This window comes from Cydia splendana, chromosome 6 (genome assembly GCF_910591565.1).
Source record: "Cydia splendana chromosome 6, ilCydSple1.2, whole genome shotgun sequence".
NCBI classification, from domain to species: Eukaryota; Metazoa; Arthropoda; class Insecta; order Lepidoptera; family Tortricidae; genus Cydia; species Cydia splendana.
In genome coordinates this window covers 13,360,803-13,378,075 of record NC_085965.1, presented here as the reverse complement: position 1 = coordinate 13,378,075, position 17,273 = coordinate 13,360,803, and the positions used below count along the sequence as shown (strand labels likewise).

The window sequence follows — 17,273 nt, the reverse complement described above, 5'->3', positions numbered from 1 at the left end:
ATTTCGCTCCCAGTGGCATTACACGCGTAAGATATTTTTCTTTACAAATCATTATTTATTTCAGAAATCTTTCGTTTTAGATACTAAAATGTGTGTAAAATTATAAGCCCTTATATGTTGTATGTTTGTTCGAGTGTTATTTTTGAACAATTCAAGAAAAAGTATCTTTGTTTTGAGTTGTGAAATCTTCTTTCCTCAGGTTTAGTCGTAACTCTAATAAACGCAACGATGTCGGGAGGATTAGATATATTGGCCCTCAACGAGGAGGATGTCACCAAGATGTTGGCTGCCACCACCCACCTTGGGGCAGACAATGTACACTTCCAGGTAAGCCGCTACATAACCTATAATTGCATATATCTTTAGGTTTTTCATGATGATATAAGAATCCGTTCCATATCTTGTCTGATGTATACTGACGATCTATTCTCCCAACTGAAGATATAACACCCAAACATGTGATTAAATTAGTCGCGTGACGGTACTTAATATATTGTGTATTTTAGATGGAAACATACGTGTACAAGCGCCGTGCTGATGGTACCCACGTTATCAACCTGCGGCGCACCTGGGAGAAGCTGGTGCTGGCTGCTCGCGCCGTCGTCGCCATTGAGAACCCCGCTGACGTGTTCGTCATCTCTTCCCGTCCCTTCGGACAGCGCGCTGTGCTGAAGTTTGCGGCACACACTGGCGCCACCCCTATTGCTGGACGTTTCACCCCTGGTGCTTTCACCAATCAGGTAATCTTGACTGATTTGGTCTCATTGCTATAATATAATCTTGCAGCTTAGCTAATAAATAACAATTATGAGAACTACAGAAAAACAACCATATGAGATGATATCAAATTTACACCAATATTGTTTTTGCATATCAAATTCCTTCAGTGGGACATGTCTATTTGAAATTCAATTAACTAACAGAAAGTTATAATTCCAAAAACTACAAGTATTTGATTTTCATTATGAATAGAATTCTATAGAGAAATAAGATTATTTCTCTGTTGCTAAAGTGTTAAGGGGCCCACTGATTAACAGTCCGCCGGACGGTATCGGCCTGTCAGTTGTTTGGAACAGTCAAAATTTTGTTCTAAGTGGGCGCCTTTATGATTACGTACTTAATGATGATAACATAACTAAGGAACCACTGACTGCTATCAGCAGGTTGATTAAACTTTATCTGATATTCTTTACTACATGTCAATCTAGTATTTTTCTATTTATTGTCTTTGTCTAACAAGTAATGATGTTCAACAGATCCAAGCCGCTTTCCGTGAGCCCCGTCTCCTGATCGTGCTGGATCCCGCCCAGGACCACCAGCCCATCACTGAGGCTTCCTATGTCAACATTCCGGTCATTGCTTTCTGCAACACTGACTCTCCTCTCCGATTTGTTGACATTGCTATCCCATGCAACACCAAGGTAAGTTACTTCTTGTACAGTCAGCTGTGGATTTTAATAAGCATAGTGCACAGTAAAAAATGGAATCTAAGTTGCAGAACTACAACCAATTATTTATATACTTTTCCCCTCTTAGTAAAATCATGATGAGCTAGTTCTAAAGTCTAAATCTAGTCATAAATAAATAATCTTTTTGTGCAATTACAGTCGTCCCACTCCATTGGTCTGATGTGGTGGCTGCTTGCGCGCGAGGTGCTCCGCCTCCGCGGCGTGCTGGCCCGTGACCAGCGCTGGGATGTCGTGGTGGATCTCTTCTTCTACAGGGACCCTGAAGAGACTGACAAGGAGGAGCAACAGGCTAAGGAACAGGTGGGTCTTTAGTACTGGCATAAATGCTTGGTAGATCTGATTTATTGAAACTATTTGTATACAACTCATAGAAGAGCCCAGTGAGTAAGAGGGAAGGGGATCAACAAGTTCTGTCCTGCTGTATTAGATGTTTCATGTCATAAGAACATTTGTTTCATATCATTATTTAACCTTTTAATCAGCCATAGACTGATATATAAGACAAACAAAATCGGGCTCATTTCGCCGCGGTCTGATAAATAAGACATAACTTCGTGTATCTTCGTACCGCCGGCGAGACAAGCACGCTCGATGAAAGATTCTATGGCGGTTAAAAGGTTAATTCACTTCCTTTGTGAAAATGACAGATAAGACTAAATTAATTTAAGTACATATTTATGAGTAGGATTTTTATGGAAGGTTCCCTTGTTTCGAGCAGATATGTTAATGTTGATATTTTATTCTAGGCTGTTGTGGCCGCCAAGCCCGAGGTGCCGGCGCCGGCGCACGAGGACTGGGCGGAGACCGTGGAGCCGGTGACGTCGTGGGCTGACGACGCCGCTCCCGCCGCTGCCGCTGCCGCCGCGCCTGCCTTCGGCGCTGCGCCCGCGCAGGAGGACTGGGCTGCTCAGGTACTTACTCTAACTTAAAGTTTTAACCAAACTCTTAACATGCTCGTTGGCAGTTTCGCCACAGGCATGACCTCACTGCCAAATCAGAAGGTTCGAAGTTGGCCAGCCAATTTGGACATCAACATTTATTCAGCAAATAGGCCACAAGGGCACTTTTACACGTCAACATTGAATTTACATACAAGCAAAAATAATAACATCAACAATTTTATAAAATAAAACTAACAATTCAATCTAACGTATTACAATTACTAAGAGATGTATATGGTCTCTTAATGTCGAATTACATACAAAATACAGATACAAAACACAAAAAAAATCTACGACACTTAAATTATCGCGTAATACACTTGATATTCAGTGCGGTTAGAAAGGATTTGTCTGTAAAATTTCTACATAGTTGCAAATATAGCGCGTACGCGGTTTCATACAAAATGTATAAGTCGAAAACAGGGGGTGCAGAGGTTTCGTATAGGAAGCGCCTACGTATGCACCTCAGCGTTTATGAATGTGGTTATTAAGTATAATGTAACTTGCAGGTACAAGACGAGTGGGCCGCGCCCGCGGCGGTGGCGCCTGCGCCGGCGCCGGCACCCGCGGCCGCGCCGTCGTGGGGCGGCTCCGGCCAGGACTGGACCGCGTCCTAAACGGTTCATCGGCTAAATAAACTCACTCAAACATATCTAAACACTTTTATTTTACTTAACCCCTTTTTGGGCGTTTTCTAAAATAAATATTGAAAACCTGATTCTTTCCAATCTGGACGTTCTTGGGCTCATTCTACTCAGAATCGACAGCATTCTCCATCGCACCATTAAAAAAAGATGTCTCAAAATGTCCATTCCATTACGTCACGTTTTAGTATGATTTTTTTTTCACTTTTATTCAATTTTCATACAAATTATTGGGATATTTTATCATCAGAATTGAATATGCTAGTGATTCTGAGTTGAAAGAACCCAAATACACCAGGATCTGTGAGAATCAGGTTTTCGATATTTATTTTAGAAAACTCCCTTTTAACAGTTTTAACACCTTCACAATCCTGACGGGCTAGCACATGATTGGCGCGACAGTCGGCCGTATTCGAACAATGAGATATGTCAAATAATGTTGATATACGTTTCTTCAAACAAAAACGTCACTTGACACTTGTTTGACTATGACATATCCAATCCACATCGTTTCAATATCTAGTATTTGACGTATCTCATTGTTCGAATATGGCTGTATATCTCGACTCGTCCCTCTTTTATTAACATAGTTAGAAAAAGATGGGTAGTCTATCTCGCCGCGAGATACTGTCGCGTCAATCATGTCCTAGGCCAACACTGCCCCATGTATGGGTCACGACACTCACGTGCTTCCCGTGCCCCGCATATGGGACATTAAGATACGACAAACGCCTAATCAAATCTAATCACGTGTTTCCACCATGCTCCGTGGAAACCCCACTGTCTGTTTTGTGATTTATTGAAACGTAATGCTTATGTACACAATATGTACCGAATTAGTACATACTTCAAATTTTATTGAGTACAATTTTTTTCGGCGTCTTATTTGCTAAAAAGTAAGTATTTACGTGAATTTTCTTCAATTAAATTTTGGGGTTGCTGGGGAGATGCTCTACAGCAAGTCCGATTTGAGTTAATTGTATTCTCGATCTATTGAGGTACAATATTTTTGAAGTTTGTACTAATTCAGTACGTATTGTGTACATCAGCATTACGTTTCAATAAATCAAAACAGACAGTGGGGTTTCCACGGTGCATGACGTACTCGTATCTAATCGAGATATATTTTGATATTTCTTAATCGATCTTTCTTTTGAATTCTAGTCCTGAAAGAGAGTAACATTCAGAAATGTATTGTACTAATCCGAGTGCGTAGCCAACATGCCAATCGTTTACACTCCGTAGCGAACGAAACTCGACTGTCACTGTCGCTATAATATGGAAGCTCTATGGAAGTAATAGAGAACAAAGCGTTTATCTTAACGCAAACGATTGTCACCTTGGCTAGGCACCCTGAATAAGTTAAAATTCTATTGGCACGTATGTGGTCGATAAATCGTACCAACACGCTTCACAATTGTTGCGCCATTTAGGGTCCTAGGTAAATTGGTTGTTCAATACTTACGCTATAGATTTCCAATTTAGCAAGAACCCTAAATGGCATAACAATCCCATGTGGTGACTACCACGCCTGGCAAAGGGTTAAAGCGTTTTTAAATTTGTTTTTCTGTTGGTGCGGTTCCATAACTACGTTTATATAAGTTACTCTATGGTATCTATGAACGCCACCACATTTTCGTTACCTCGACCCAATATAAACATAAACGCGCATTACTTATACAAAGTTTTTAATTTTTAATGTGTCTATACAGATGAATCCTATAAACACAGGTGTATTTCGGGTTGCCTTGATTTGTCAATATTCTTAAAATCATCTTCTGCAGGGGAGTGACACTGGCGACTTTGAAGAATTGCTTGGCTGGTCCCTGGTTTAGGTATTCTGATTCTAAGGATTTAATTCGTGTTCCATTTTCTAAAATACCCTGAAAAATTAAATAAATATATCTGTCTTTTCTTTTCCGCTGCATAGTGATGCTTTAGTGGGATTTTTTCAAGCACCTTCTCACTTTATACTTATGCGAGTTGACGAGTTTTAATTCCACAATATTTTTTCAACTTACATACCACTACTGGGTAGTGGTATGAGAAGTTGTATTGCCCCATGAGATCATAGTTATTAAGGGCCTCATGAATTTCGAGTCTCTCGTTACTTTCCGCATGGAAAAAACTTTGTTTTCTTGTTCCGCAAATAAGAGTAGGTACCATCACGCTCCGCGATTGTAGCGCCATTTAGGGTCCTATTAGGTCCTAGGTAAATTGGTTGTTCAATACTTACGCTATAGAATTTCCAATTTAGCAAGAACCCTAAATGGCATATGTAGTGGTATGTAGCTAGTAAGTTAAGTACTAACTACATACCACTACACTGTGTGGTGACTACCTACGTCCTACAGTCAGTAGCTAGTTAGCTACAGAAGTAGGTAAACTATAGTCTGTATCTTTAGGTATTTAAATAAAAGTAAACAAACAATTTGTACATTTTCGGGTAGTTATAACATTTATTGGTTAACCAACCAAATACAAAACCGCCTGGATTAGTCACTGAACGACCTGACTTTAACCTACATTATTTGATCATGTAATGTTTTCATCTGCCCTCAACTGGCTTAAGGAGCCATTTGAGGGTAGATTTTGTTTACTTTTATATGAATACCTAAAGATGCAGAGTATATAGTGTGTGAGTCGTAAACAAAAAACTGAATCATGTCAAGAGAATTATTTGTGAAATATTAATTACAGAGATTAAAAATAGAGCCTACAAAGATTGAATTTTCAACAAACGACCTCTTTATATATTTCGATGAAAAAACCTACTTACTTAAAAGAAAAGATTTTGACAGTGTTTTTTATCGACTGGTAAAATCTAAAAGTAAAATGTATGAGATCAGAAATCGGTTGTCGAGTGAATTTTATTGTGTTTGAATAGTATTAATTAGTACCTAGGTACATAATTATTACATAATTATGTCGATGTATTAGTGATTCGTGTATTATCTGTACCTAAGTTTTTTGGACCCCACCCGCCATGCGAATTTATGTAAGTACCTACCTAAATACCTATTAAATTCTCAGCTTAGGACTTAGGACAAAGATGGGTACCTACCCTCGGAGTAATAAACATTAAGTTAAAAATTATGTAATGTTTTTGTCTGTTTAACCAGGCGTGGCTCACTCCGCGATTTCGTCGCTTTGCAACAGGTAGCTAAAAGTACATCCGTTCCACACCAATTTTGGTGGCTAGCCATAAGCCGCGCGTGGCGCTGTTGCCACCTAGCGGCCATATCTGTCCTGATCGTAACAGACGCGTTTTGTTAGAGAGTGAGTCTTCTGTAATACCTAGTACTATTATTTATTCTGTGGTTTAACTGAATAGTGCCTACAAAGATAAACTTACGAAAAGGACGAAGTTCTTCGGAGCACTTTTCGCGGTGTCAGGCCGAACGTGCTCAATGCCGATGCTTTTTACTTCTGTGAGTTCTTTCAGCTGAAAGACAATTTCTCCACGCGATCCACTGAAATAAAACATGAAATGTTGAGACGAAAACCGCCATTGACTGATTTCTTAGAAATGGGTCTCACGGAGTTCACCGGTTGTACGCTACCCTACTTAAATAGTTCCCTGTGATCTTGACTAAATGGCCGATCCATTTTGTTGTAGGTTTTTCCACGCTGTGTTTACCGTTATGTTTTTGACACTTGTGAACCTTTCTGCCCTAGCGGCGTCGTCGGTTCTACGAGCAATTTGCCTCGTACACTGCCACTGCCTGACAACTCTGTGCCATGTCGAATGTCGACAACCTTTGTATTCTAACGTACCGGCCCCGTAGCCAACGTGCCAATCGCTTACGCTCTGTAGCGATCGAAACGCAACTGTCACTGTCGCACTAATATGGAAGAGTGATAGAGAGACACAAAGCGATTCGATGGCGAAGCGATAGCGATTTTCACCTTGTCTAGGCCGCCGTTTTTAATCGATGTAGGATAATCTGTCAGAGCACAGGGCGCTATGTGTGTACAGTCGACGTCAAAGATATGTTTACGTTTTTCGCCTTATTACAAAGAAGTAAGGTGCAAAAGTGTAAACATATCTTTGAAGTCGACTGTACATGTACCTACCTAGTTACCTACTAAATTCTACAGGGACATAAGCGGTATACGGAGACGTAGGTATAGTTGTTGTGATTGTTCCTTGCATTCTTCGACATGCGAAATCATGTGTTGTTGAAGGATTTGTGTTATTTACCTAAACGGCCAGCAGTCAGATGGCACGGCGCTTCGCTTGGCCAGCACAGTGCTGGTGGGGGGGCTCGCCCGCCACAGAGGCAGAACCCCCCACAGGGCGACGCGCGACGTCCACGGCAACGTATGGCTGCCTAGAGTAACCGTTGCATCCTCGATGTTATCTTTTTCGTGCTGCGAGGTAGCGGTATCTGGTAAATAAAGAATTGTTTAAATAAGGTTAAGGTTACTCCAATTAATTTAGAGCCGTGATACAAAACGGTTTGAATTTTTACTGACATAAGTAGGTACCTACTAGAAGGATTTGTAAAAGTTGGATAGCTAGGAGGTAGGTGCTATTTAGCAAAAGAAAAATTAAATTCGGCCACGATTCGTGTTATTCTTTCCTGAAATACCTAATATAAAGTATGTAGATAATGAATTACCTATGTATTAAATGAATTGAATAGGTATATACAAATATATCTTTCTAGTCATAAATGGGTACCTACATTTAAAAAAAAGCTCTTTGTTACCAAGAAATTTTCCTTTCCTTGAAATTGTTAAAGCTGTACCTACAATTGTATTGACAGAAGAACTTCTTAAGCTCAGTGCATTTCTATAAAAGCTTTATAGTGCCTACATTAAATTTATTTGTCTTTTCCTTGAAAATGAATTATTATCAAACTCGCCAAAGCAGAATAAAATCTCTGACTCGTAACGTTCTGGGACTCGGAGTAACAATAAAAGCTCCGAGCTACGAATATGCTTAAATAAATACAAAAGTTTTTATAAATAAATACGTATGTTGTACTCTCAGACAGTGGCGGATTTGCAGTCTTTGCCGCCCTAGGCCCCAGGCCTTGTAGCCGCCCCTTTCTCAGCACCCATCATATTGACTACATTTTGAGTTATTTCTTGCTAGCATCAGCGAATTTTTTGCCACAATTTGCCGCCCCTAATATCTTGCCGCCCTATTAGGCCCGGGCCTATTTGGTATTAGGGAAGATTCGCCACTGCTCTCAGACATTTACTGCGCCCCACTGAGTTCGGGTGCACCGGCTAGGACCGGTACAGACGAACTGCAGACTGCAACCCGACTGCAACGTCGGCGTGCAGATCCAATACAAGTGGCAGTCCGTCTGTATCGGCCCTTACTGTCTGCTGTAGGTACATAATTAGGTACCTATTTTTTTTTAAAGAAATAAATAAGTTGTACCTCTTGGCGACGTCTTGTAAATGAAATGGCCTTAATTTAAAGCATCCAATGATCAATACAAGCATAGATGCCATGTAGAATTATTAGTAAAAACAGAGTTACGTAAAATGGGCCATCAGTTCCATCACATCTTAGTTGTTTCTGGAAGCCATCAATTATTATAACTATGCCTCTTGTCTTACAGTGCACTTGGCTGCGAGAATCCTAAGGGGGTAATAAGCAGGCGAAGTTTCTATGCAATATTGTGCCTGGCTATTTCTCAGAACTACTGGATGGATTTGTTCAGGTTCTTTCTGGCTTTGTTCGCATCCGGTGAGAAATAGTTGTAGTAAATTGGGTTTCTACTTAAAGATTTACGTTTTAGGAATGTATCTAAGAGTTTTCGTTTTGTAAAGTACCATATGCATGTAGGTATACATAGTTATATCCAGTAAGATTAAACCGATGTTTTTAACTTACAATAACAAACTAATTTACTCGTTCCTACCTGGCCGGTAACAAAATAGGTTCTTAAGTTTCGGATTGGTGTGGAATATCAAAGTAAATACAAGTCAAAGTTTTCCCATAATGGCCCGCGGTATAACTGATTATTTGATTAATTATAACGTAGGTACCGTTTCTGCATATAATTTTCTGCGTTGTGGGTGTTTTTAACAACGACCAGTACCGTACACGACATTTCGCTTTGGAAATGAATTATGGGTGCGGTCGTTTGGCCCAATTATAAAGAGTGTTTTCCTGTTGGACTGCTCTTTATTTTACTTTTTTTGGATTGTTTATTTTGAATGTCAAGGAAAACTAATTACATGCCTACTAACTTTTAAAGGAAAAGCGGTTAATTATTAGACTGTAAATTGTTTTTTGTTCTTGCTAAGAAATCTTAAGTAACTTCTACATATTATTTATTTTCAATTCGTCTTGAATGAAGATTTGGATGACCCACTTTCATTGGTCTTGACTTGAGTGCATTTTTATAGGTAAGTACCTATACCCATTGGCGTATGAAACTCGGTATTTCTATCTAATTAAAAATAAAATGTAAATACCTAGTGATAAATATTATAAGTTATTTTTTGCTTACCAGCTTTAGATGTTTGTGACCTTATTATTATAAGCCGACGAAGTCGCTGCGTATTTCTGAAAATAACCAATTTATTCTGCAAATTTGTAAACTATTTATACAATAGTGCTTAGGCATTCTAGGCCATTCAATCCTTTTTGTAAAAGCTCTCCTTGACGAGGGAAAATCCTATTTTCTGACAGTTTAGTCAGCACCTAAGTAATATCCCGAAACCATTGTTGATGTCTATTGTGTTTGGGTCAATGTATTAAGAATTACAACGAGTAACAAGTAGGTATTGTTAAAGTCAAATGGGGCTCGTTGTTGTGATTAATACCTTCATTTTATTTCATTTTTATACTTAGTGTTATTTTTTACAAATAAATTTAAATAACTACCTCAGTGCCTGTTCCGCTCTTAACAGAGATGCAGCGAGACTCTTCATCACAAAGCAGCACTCTTCTTCAATTGACGTCTCTGAATGGACTAGAATGAAGATTGTAACTTTCATTAAGGCAACAATTGCAAATCCGGATCCACATAGTAAAACTGTAGTAGGTACAACGAGTACAAAAAATACATTGTTGGTTTAGGTGTCCAACTAAGGCTCTACCTACTTTCTACTCCAGATTTAGACCATCTACAATATTGCCACATTTCCGAGCAGTGGCGTGAAAAATTACTTATTTGCAATAATTATGGTACAATAATTCGAAAGATATTTTTCTACAGTCAGCAGCAGAAGTTGCTAAGCGGGCGAGGTGTTCAAAATTACCTTGACACGCTCTTATTCTCTTAACAATAAAGTCGCCTCAAGATCATTTTGAACACCAGGCCCGCTTAGCAACTTCTGCTGCTGACTGTACAATGACGTCAATGAGACATATGTTGCTGGTTAAGCACACAAATGTTTACATAAGTAGAGCAATAATATTATTTTAAGAATACGTTATTTAAAGTTACATAATACATATTAGACCCTGTTTACTCGTACTCATTGATTAGTGTTTAGTACAAGTTCATACATTTACAACTTGCGTTTATTCAGTATTCAGTATTCATTTATTTCTTGCTTCCACGATACATTTTTGGGTAGTTACATATTTCTTATGGTATCACATGGACCCTGAATAGGGTGTAGAGTCTGTTCGAAGAGTCGTGGAATGTATTGGGCCCCATACATTCCACGACTCTTCTCTTTCCGAAAAGACTCTAGCAAATACAAATAATTTAATTAAGTCAATTTATGTTACTTAACGTAATATACCCAGTGGTCTTAACAAGTTAACACTAATCAATGTGTAAACAGGACTTTAATCTATTTTTTTTCACATTCCTGCCGCTATGTACCTAGTACATATAGCTGGTCAAACCAATTTGTCAGTAAATAGGAACAAACAAAACTATACCCATCCTTTTCTTTTGGGTGCTAGTACTAGTGTAAGACAAAGATAGTATGATTCTCTCTATCTATGTTTGAAATTAGACAGCCCTTTGACACACTATACTTACATTATTTTACAATGCTAGACCATTAGTCTCTGCTCTGCTAAATTTGTTGAGCCAGCATTAGACTTACGTATGTAGCTTGCACGAGCCGAGCTGCATTGTGGGTCATGTTCTCAATGTTTGGTGTAAATGAGTCATTAGCATTACTGCAACACCTGCAGCTAACTTAGCGTGCTTTGTATTTTTTGGTCGACTAGGGCCACTTGCACCATTCACTAACCCGGGGTTAACTGATTCAACCTAGAGTAACCATGGTTACCAGTACAATTTGACACTAGGTTAATGGTTTAACCGGTTAACCCCGGGTTAGTGGTAATGGTGCAAGTGGCACTAAGTTATTATGACCATAAATTGGTCACGGTTTCCGTTATAAGTGGGTATATACGGTAAAAAGTTACCCCCTTATTCATAAACGCGCTACAAACCTTAAATTAGCTAATAAATAATCGTTTGTCCTGATCTGACATTTTGACTTATGTATTTGTAAGAAAGGAATAAAATATAATTTAACTAAATCAGGCCCGTAAAGTTTTATGAATAAGGGGGTTAAAATATAAGTGACTATCTAGTACAGTCAGCATGAACAGTAGCGGACGAAACCACGCACCAAAAAGTATCTGCCACCCTGGGTGCGTATTAGACAACATGCCAATAGTTAACGCTCCGTAGCGATCGAAACGCAACTGTCTCTGTCGCACTAATATGGATGAGCAATAGGGAGAGATAACTACGCTACGCTACGAAGATACAATACAAAACAAATACTCTTTACAGTACATATGGTCCTACTTTCCCGCACTAGTGCGGCCAATAGCACTTTCCGTGCGTATGTCAAAAGTGCAATATGTACCTACTGTAAAACGTTGTACGATACACGTGCGAATACTTAATTCGCAACTCGTGTCAATTTAAACACTCCCTTCAGTCTCTGCTTCGGTCATGTGTTAATTTATCACCACTCGTTGCGAATTTCCTACTTTCCGCACTTGTATCGTAAATAACTATTATTGCACACCTCAAAAAAAGAAATATATAGAGATATACTCCCAATAGAGATAATAGTTACAGTTCGCGTTCAGAAGTATATAATATACCTATCTGTTGTATATACAGTAGGGTGGTTCAAAGAACATTTCTATTTATTTTCCGACGGGGCACCCCCTTATTTTGTTACACTTATTATGCTGATAAAATACACCAAGTTTCGTAATTTTATCTCAACTACAAGGGGGTGCTCAACCACTTTGAAATTTTTGTATGTTGTATGAAAACAAAAAAAAAAACAAGTATTTATTATTCAGAATTTTATTTAAGTATCTGTTTTCACATTATTTGCACATGTGATTTATAAGTTTTTAAGTAGAAAAACTGTTTTATCTCTATTTTTTATAATTTTTCAAAAGTAATATTTTTAGAATTTCACTTTAAAAAATCATAAAAAATAGAAATAAAAATGTTTATTACATAATAATTTTTAATTTTCTGTGTATTTTTAACTGTATGGTGCACAATAAAGAATATTTATTATTATTATTAATTTTTAAATCACACTATCAAATAATGTGAAAACTACTACTTACATAAAAATCAAATAAATTATAACTTGATTTTTTTGGATTTCATACAACTTAGAAAAATTTCAAAGTGTTTGAGCACCCCCTTGTAGTTGAGATAAGATTACAACAGTTGGCACATTTAGTCAACATAACAAGTGTAACAAAATGAGAGGGTGCCGGTTCGTCTAGCTAGAATTTGAATTTTTCCCATACAAACGTGAACCACCCTAATATACAGACATATCTCTTTCTGTAAAGCTGTTAGAGATTGGTAGATACCTATAATTTTGATGTGTAGTCTGATCCGCTATTTATGATGCTGACTGTACCTAATGATACATAGGTATGAAACAGAAATGGTAAATATTGAAACGTAATCATAAATGTTTCATATCTTTTTAAATATTACAGACAATCAAGAATGAAATCTGCATGTTACTCAGATCCTAATTTAACAAATAGACAGCGACAAAACGGAATAAGTACCTACAATAACTCGTAGGGTCATTGCGCTAGTTTTTGTTCGGCTCTAGTTTTCGTCCACTTGACGAAAATTGAATGTTAACCTTTATATTGCTGTACAAATTTGGACTTATTGCAATCCTTAATATCTAAACAATTTATCTATCTACATAAAAATTATATTTCGCAAGAAGCAAATTATAAATGAAATGTAGGTATTACCTATTTGCTAATCCGTCAAGTGGACGGAAACTGACACCGGACGGTAAACTGACGCAATTACCCTATAGAACAAATAGAGAGTATATCATAAAAGATACTTACACAGAGAGATTAACCTTGTTTTCGGAACAACTTTGGTCATAAATTTGGATTGCGCAATAAAGCTAGACAGTCTTGAGTAGGTCACTGAAAACAGTTTAGGGATTTTAATAAATCGTTCTTATGTAGCCAACTATTCGTTCATTATAATAGTGCATACCTATACCTAGTAATGTAATAATAAATTCGGAGAAAAACACTTTAGTTATTTAGACAATTAAATATTTTCAAGCTTGCCTTAATGCTGATTGGCTGATGTTAGTGGTGTTGAAATAAAAGTATGGCTAATAAGCAGAGTTCGGACAAGATATCGCAAAAATAAATATGGTATGGAACATGATACAACTTTTTTTCAACAATTTTGAACTGCAGTTTTTGAGTATAATCTGGAAATTTTATAAAGATACTGTGTACATAATATGAGTTTAATAAATCTTGTCCTATTGTGTTGTCCTGTTGTGTTTGAGATATAAATTATTTTTGATGGTTTTGCGATGATTTGTCCGATCACTGCTAATAAGATTTAGTTCTCAGTGATTACTTTATTACACATTTTCGGAGAGTTGCTCTGTTGGCTTTGCAAATTGATCTCAGGAGATTTTTTTTTAAGTACCTAAGAATAAGAATGTTATAAAATACTCACTTATTATAAAAATTACTAAGAGAACCATCAAAACCAGCCAAATCATATTATTCTCAGCAGGATTCCCGTTCGTTTGTTTACACCGTATTCTATTCCTTCTTTTACAGCAGGAGTTAAAGTTCCCAGCGCTCTTATCTTCATTTAGATACTCCCAGATGTTTTCTCGCAAAGGATAGGCGGATCGCATTTCTCGTGGCGACGCGACTTTTAGCGGCTGTTTCCTTTCGTAAACTTTGCCTGTGGGATTACCAGATATAAGTTACGAAAGACACGAGCACGGCAAAATGAAGTACATGGTTTTAAATTATATCTTGTAAAAAAACCGGACAAGTGCGAGTCGGACTCGCAAACGAAGGTTTCCGTACCATTATCTATAAAAACGGTCACCCATCCAAGTACTGACCCCGCCCGACGTTGCTTAACTTCGGTCAAAAATCACGTTTGTTGTATGGGAGCCCCACTTAAATATTTATTTTATTCTGTTTTTAGTATTTGTTTTTATAGCGGCAACTGAAATACATCATCTGTGAAAATTTCAACTGTCTTGATATCACGGTTAATTAGATACAGCCTGGTGACAGACAGGCGGACGGACAGACGGACAGCGGAGTCTTAGTAATAGGGCCCTGTTTTTACCCTTTGGGTACGGAACCCTAATGATTAAATATGTTTCTCGCAATACTACATATCTGGCAACTGAAGTGAATGATATAGATTTCACGCATGCTAAGACATGTTTCATCTTCAGGTTACGGCAAATGGTGAAAGCTATGTTATGAAAATTGTTGAAGTCTGGCAACATTGCCTGGGGGAAACATGGGCAAAACGGGCGGTAACTCGAGCTACCTGCCCGAGCACTGCAATTTACTTCTCGTTTGAAACGCTTTCGCACTTAATGAGTGCCGCTAGAAAGGTTGGCCACACTCACAGATATGTAAAGTAGACGTCCTATCTACTACGGTATTTACAAAAACGAAATATAACCATGAGCTGGTTGTGTTTTGGTTACTTAAGGGGAAATACCGTGTATGATGATTATATTTTTAAGTACCGGCTTTAAACATTAAATGTTTATTACCTACTGATTATTTTTACTGCTATAGCCAAAATGGAAAAAACGGAACCCTTATAATTTTGTTATGTCCGTCAGTCACATCGATTTTACTTACCTATAGGTAGGTAATAAGTAAGTACATACAGGGTGTCCCATAAGTGACACGTCACAGTGACACTGGAGGTAGACCAGGCCAAGAGGACCCAAACCAAGTTAACATGACCCCAGTAAAAGTGGCACGGTTTTCGAGTTATTGCCAAATTAAGGTTTTTCATGAATTTTGACCGTTTTTAACATTGTTAGTGCCAGTGTGCACTCGGAAAGGTCTCGAAGTTAGTTTTTTTATGTGTACGGCATCATGAATACTTAATTAAGATAACAGAATAGGAATTTTATCGATAAACAATGTAAAATGCAAAAAAGTACTGGTTAAATCTTGAATTAAATTCACAGCGAAGCATTAATTTCGATTTTGACCACCTGCCGTGAAAAAAAAATTACTAGTAAAGTAATGAGCAAATAACGTCAAGCTATTAAGTATGTTATGCAGATTCAAAAATGGTATGACACATGTAGCTTCCTGCAATAAAATAGGAATTATTATCATCTTTCGAAAGCCTCATAAAAAATAAGTTAAAACTAGGAAATCTGCAAGATAAAGTTTACTCCAAGCCAATAAGGTCCCAAGAGGAACTACAGCGGCGTATGTTCGAGGCAGCATGAAACATATCCAAAATTAATTTAAGGAAATTAACTTGAAGTTTTACAAGACGGTGCCAAGCGTGCATACGAGCCGGGGAAAAACAATTCGAGCTCCTAATTGTAAAATAATTAATAAATTGATTAAAGTTCAACCAGCAGTATTTTATTTTCTTTGAAAGGGAGATAACCATTTTCCATCTCTTTCTTTTAGGCATTTGGCAAATACTGAATAGGCGTTTTGTTTTATTTCTGTATCCAGAGTTACATAAATCTTAACATAAATCGTTATTTTTACTAAATAGCAACGGATTGCAGATTACCTAGTTTTAACTTATTTTTTATGAGGCTTTCGAAAGATGATAATAATTCCTATTTTATTGCAGGAAGCTATATGTGTCATACCATTTTTGAATCTGCATAACATACTCAATAGCTTGACGTTATTTGCTCATTACTTTACTAGTAATTTTTTTTCACGGCAGGTGGTCAAAATCGAAATTAATGTTTCGCTGTGAATTTAATTCAAGATTTAACCAGTACTTTTTTGCATTTTACATTGTTTATCGATAAAATACCTATTCTGTTATCATAATTAACTATTCATGATGCCGTACACATAAAAAAACTAACTTCGAGACCTTTCCGAGTGCACACTGGCACTAACAATGTTAAAAACGGTCAAAATTCATGAAAAACCATAATTTGGCAATAACTCGAAAACCGTGCCACGTTTACTGGGGTCATGTTAAGTTGGTTTGGGCCCTCTTGGCCTGGTCTACCTCCAGTGTCACTGTGACGTATCACTTATGGGACACCCTGTATATTTTCCACGAAAATTATTTTGAACTTGATTATTAAGCCAATAATGAGTTTATTTTCTAAAAACTTGTCTTTTTATTCATAAAGGTACCTACCTACGGAACCCTCCATTATACGTGGTTCGACTCCCACTAGGCGGATGTTTTAAATTAATATTTAATATCATCATATTGAATCTAGATTTAGATAATCGTCTAGGGAGTAATTCGGGTACAATTAACAAAACAACTCTTTGAAACGTTTGAAAGAATACATAGGTATTAGGTATATATGAATTTAATACAAAAAAAGTGTAATGTGATTTGCACAGCGTGAACGTTGGCACACAAAATAGTTCACAAACGTTTACGTGGTCTACTTAGGTATATAGGTATGTCTGTTTTCGTACTCTAATATCCCAAGTCCATCTCAGATAATGCGTGTCGCGATGTCGCGATAATTACGACGAAGTAGGAAAGAAAGCGTGATAAAAAACCAGTGACCGCTTAGGTTAGGTTGTGCGTTTTGTGGTTCAGACCTTAAGCTAGGTTTAGACGAAGCCAGTGTAGCCAGTGAAACTAGCAGCCAGAACTGGCTTATAGGCCTTCGCCCTATTCCCGCCAGCGCTGGCAGGCTGCTGTTTATACGAGGTCAATAACAACTAGTGCTTTCACTGGCAGCCAGGACTGGCTTCGTCTAAACCTAGCTTTATAATG

At 37.7% G+C, this 17,273-nt stretch overlaps 2 protein-coding genes across 2 annotated transcripts; one reads left to right on the top strand and one right to left on the bottom strand.

Moving 5' to 3' along the window:
* Positions 1-7: 7 nt before the first annotated feature.
* Positions 8-3,062, top strand: LOC134791765 (small ribosomal subunit protein uS2). Its single transcript, XM_063762916.1, has 7 exons — positions 8-26; positions 200-327; positions 507-740; positions 1,257-1,421; positions 1,608-1,769; positions 2,216-2,380; positions 2,920-3,062. Exons 2-7 carry the CDS (start codon positions 229-231, stop codon positions 3,025-3,027), a joined length of 933 nt encoding a protein of 310 aa, XP_063618986.1. The 5' UTR covers positions 8-26; positions 200-228; the 3' UTR covers positions 3,028-3,062.
* A 1,680-nt stretch (positions 3,063-4,742) lies between these two features.
* On the bottom strand, positions 4,743-14,241 carry LOC134791863 (uncharacterized). The gene is made up of 7 exons (XM_063762989.1): positions 14,004-14,241; positions 13,364-13,447; positions 9,911-9,998; positions 9,534-9,589; positions 7,259-7,445; positions 6,410-6,527; positions 4,743-4,937 (listed from the first exon to the last, which is right to left on the bottom strand). Exons 1-7 carry the CDS (start codon positions 14,188-14,190, stop codon positions 4,743-4,745), a joined length of 915 nt encoding a protein of 304 aa, XP_063619059.1. The 5' UTR covers positions 14,191-14,241.
* Positions 14,242-17,273: the final 3,032 nt, after the last annotated feature.

Coding starts and splice junctions, on each gene's coding strand:
- LOC134791863 (XM_063762989.1), bottom strand. CDS start 14,190: ATGCGATCCGCCTATCCTTTGCGAGAAAACATCTGGGAGTATCTAAAT. Junction 13,448..14,003: donor CTTAGTAATTTTTATAATAA/GTGAGTATTTTA, acceptor AACTGTTTTCAG/TGACCTACTCAAGACTGTCT. Junction 9,590..9,910: donor AGAGCGGAACAGGCACTGAG/GTAGTTATTTAA, acceptor GGTTATTTTCAG/AAATACGCAGCGACTTCGTC.
- LOC134791765 (XM_063762916.1), top strand. CDS start 229: ATGTCGGGAGGATTAGATATATTGGCCCTCAACGAGGAGGATGTCACC. Junction 328..506: donor CAGACAATGTACACTTCCAG/GTAAGCCGCTAC, acceptor TGTGTATTTTAG/ATGGAAACATACGTGTACAA. Junction 741..1,256: donor CTGGTGCTTTCACCAATCAG/GTAATCTTGACT, acceptor GATGTTCAACAG/ATCCAAGCCGCTTTCCGTGA.